Source organism: Aedes albopictus, chromosome 3 (genome assembly GCF_035046485.1).
Source record: "Aedes albopictus strain Foshan chromosome 3, AalbF5, whole genome shotgun sequence".
Lineage (NCBI taxonomy): Eukaryota > Metazoa > Arthropoda > Insecta > Diptera > Culicidae > Aedes > Aedes albopictus.
The window spans coordinates 439,184,784-439,187,757 of record NC_085138.1 but is presented as its reverse complement, the minus strand read 5'-3'; the positions used below and the strand labels follow the sequence as shown (position 1 = coordinate 439,187,757).

General features: G+C 45.0%; 1 protein-coding gene across 1 annotated transcript; it reads left to right on the top strand.

The window, feature by feature from the left end:
• Nucleotides 1-836: 836 nt before the first annotated feature.
• On the top strand, nt 837-2,711 carry LOC109425890 (chitotriosidase-1-like). The gene is made up of 4 exons (XM_019701269.3): nt 837-961; nt 1,027-1,200; nt 1,256-2,411; nt 2,479-2,711. The coding sequence occupies exons 1-4, from the start codon at nt 895-897 to the stop codon at nt 2,576-2,578; spliced, it is 1,497 nt and encodes a 498-aa protein (XP_019556814.3). The 5' UTR covers nt 837-894; the 3' UTR covers nt 2,579-2,711.
• Nucleotides 2,712-2,974: the final 263 nt, after the last annotated feature.

The following is a 2,974-nucleotide window of genomic DNA, read 5'->3' as shown; positions in this document are numbered from 1 at the left end:
GTTTTACGAAAACCTAACTGTGCGATCACCAGATGGCAAAGCTAGGAGTTGATAATTGCCACATGACAGCTCTCGGTCGATACTCATACTGTGTAGAGCATACGGAAACAGTACTAGTATTTCGCAGTTCCCACCCAACTGGACCCCTTTCGCAGTTAGTATAAGTGCGGGATCGTGAATAAAACTGCGATTTTGCATCGAATCGTTTCGGTGTCTTCTGCGCACTTATTCAGCACTTTGCAATGCATAAGTGCGCAGAAGACACCGACACGATTCGATGCAAAATCGCAGTTTTATTCACGATCCCGCACTTATACTAACTGCGAAAGGGGTCCAGTGGGGTGGGAAATGCGCAATATATCCATCTTTCTGTTTGATGTTGTATCGAACACCAGAATTAATTGTGTTCTTCTACAAAGCTGCGCAGTTGCATTCAGTGACGCAATAATTCAAACTTCCCTAACAGAACCAATAAGAAACAATAACATGTATTCATCAAATCAAAACAAGTTTGATGTGAAAGTTTTTAATCTGTTATTGAATTTTGGGCTCAAATCTGGAGTTGCGATGTAATTGAGTCTATGATGTAAAATATTGATCAAAATGACACAGGTTCATCACTTTGAAGAAACGCGAAACCGTTTTCGCGTTTTATTTTCTCCATTAGTCAAATTGTCTTATTGTTCGTCCAATCCTAATTAGTGAAGGCAGATCGAATTCGGTAACACATCTGCGGCACGTTTCAGAGTTCAATTCCCTGTGATGAAATGCCGCTCAAGCTGTTCAAACATTAAAATTCTTCCCGCTTTTGACGGTAATGAGTATATATGGCACAGCTGAGGGTCATATTTTGGCAAAATCGAAGTGTGAATTGCGAGTGTTCGAGTGATCACAATGAAGTCCTGGGTGTTCAGGGTTCTGGTGGTGTTTGGTGGATTGGCAACGCTTCACGCTGCTACTGGTAGTTTCTTGGAATTCTGGTTGTTTTCACACAGTTTATCTTGGAGTTTTTGTTTTGGATTTCAGACAAAGTGGTATGTTATTTTGGAAGTTGGGCCACATATCGCGTGGGAAACGGCAAATTCAGTGTAGAGGACATTAATCCGAAGCTGTGTACCCACATCATTTACTCTTTCGTGGGACTAGACGCCACTACAAATACGGTGAAATCTTTGGATACGTACAATGATATTACGTTGCGTAAGTTAAATCAAATCTTCGACTAAATCCTATTTACGACTATTTCATTTCGTAGAGGCACTGCAACGATTCGTTGGCCTGAAGTCCCGGAATCCCAGTGTTAAACTAATGGTTGCAATCGGTGGCTGGAATGAAGGGTCTACTACGTACTCAACAATGGCGGCGTCAGCAACCCTACGAAAGGCGTTCATCGATTCGGTTGTGAGTTTCCTGCAAACGTACAAATTCGACGGCTTCGACGTTGACTGGGAATATCCAACGCAACGAGGTGGTAACACTCAAGACCGGGCAAACTTCGTGACACTCCTCAGCGAATTGAAGTCGCGTTTCAGCTCTCTTGGATACATTCTGTCGATCGCGGTTGGAGCTTCCAAGGATCTACACTCCACCGCGTACAACGTGCCGGAGATCAACAAGTACGTTGATTTCGTAAATCTGATGACCTACGACTTCCATGCTTCTTGGGATGGGAAGACAGGGCACAATGCACCACTGTACGCTGCCAGCTGGGAAGGATCAACCAGTCTTCTCAACGTGGATGCTGCTGTTCGTGGTTGGCTGGATGATGGCTTGGCTGCCAGTAAGCTGATCATGGGCATTCCGGTGTACGCGCAGACATATACGTTGGCATCTAGCGGGAGTAATGGGGTCGGCGCTTCAACTACGGGAGCAGGAACCGCTGGTCCATATACTCAACAGGCAGGTATGCTAAGCTATTTGGAGGTTTGCGAACGCTTGAAGACTGGTTACACCATAATGTGGGACGACGTACAGAAGGTTCCGTACGCATTTTCCGGAAATCAGTGGATGTCGTTCGATGATGTTACGTCGATCGGTCTGAAAGTTGCCTACGCTAAAAGCAAGGGTCTTGGAGGCGTGATGGTGTGGTCGATCGAGAGTGACGACGATCAGAATATTTGTGGAGGTGGAGCTTATCCGATCATCGGATCCATCAGCGCGGCAGTGATGGGAGGTTCTGCGGGAACGAGTACCACAACAAAGCCCTCAACGACAACAACAAAACCAGCAGCGGTAACGACAACAACAACAGCTAAACCAACTACAACGGTAACGACAAAGGCTACCACGGCAAGTCCCAAAGTGACCACAACAACAACAACGACCCGTCCAGCAGGAACACCCGTTTGCAAGAATGGCTTTGCTAGAGATCCAACTGATTGTAGATATTTCTACCAGTGTACTTCTGATGGGTAAGTATTTGAGTAACATCCTATGAGTTCAGTTTGTTCGTGAACACAACAAATCATACTGTTTCAGAATACCCAATCCTAGCTGGCGTTCAATGTGTCCAGCAGGCACTTACTTCGACGAGAGCATCAATGCTTGCAACTGGCAGAATTTGGTCAGCTGTCCCTAGTCGTTTGCGCGAATTCAAATGGTTCCAAATTTCTGCATACATAAATATGTTTCTAAAGATGCTTACACTTCCATTTCTGTTCGAAAATTTAATAAAAAGGTAATAAAAAAATCTGAAGCACAATAGTCTTTTACCCAGTCGAAGAAAATCCACCCTCAAGCCAAATTCAAATCAACTCAAAAGTTGGCACCGTTCTGCCAAGTCCAAGTGTCACCCTGCAGCAACCAACAACGCTGCTGTCTTCTCATGTGATTTCAATCCACTGACTGCCACAACGATTGTAACGAGTTTGAAAACTTATTTTTCACTCCCTCGAAACTGCGCGGCATGACTTTGGTCATCCCGTTCCGCGCCGGAACCTCCCCATCTGCGAAACGGAAAAATAAGTTTGCATTG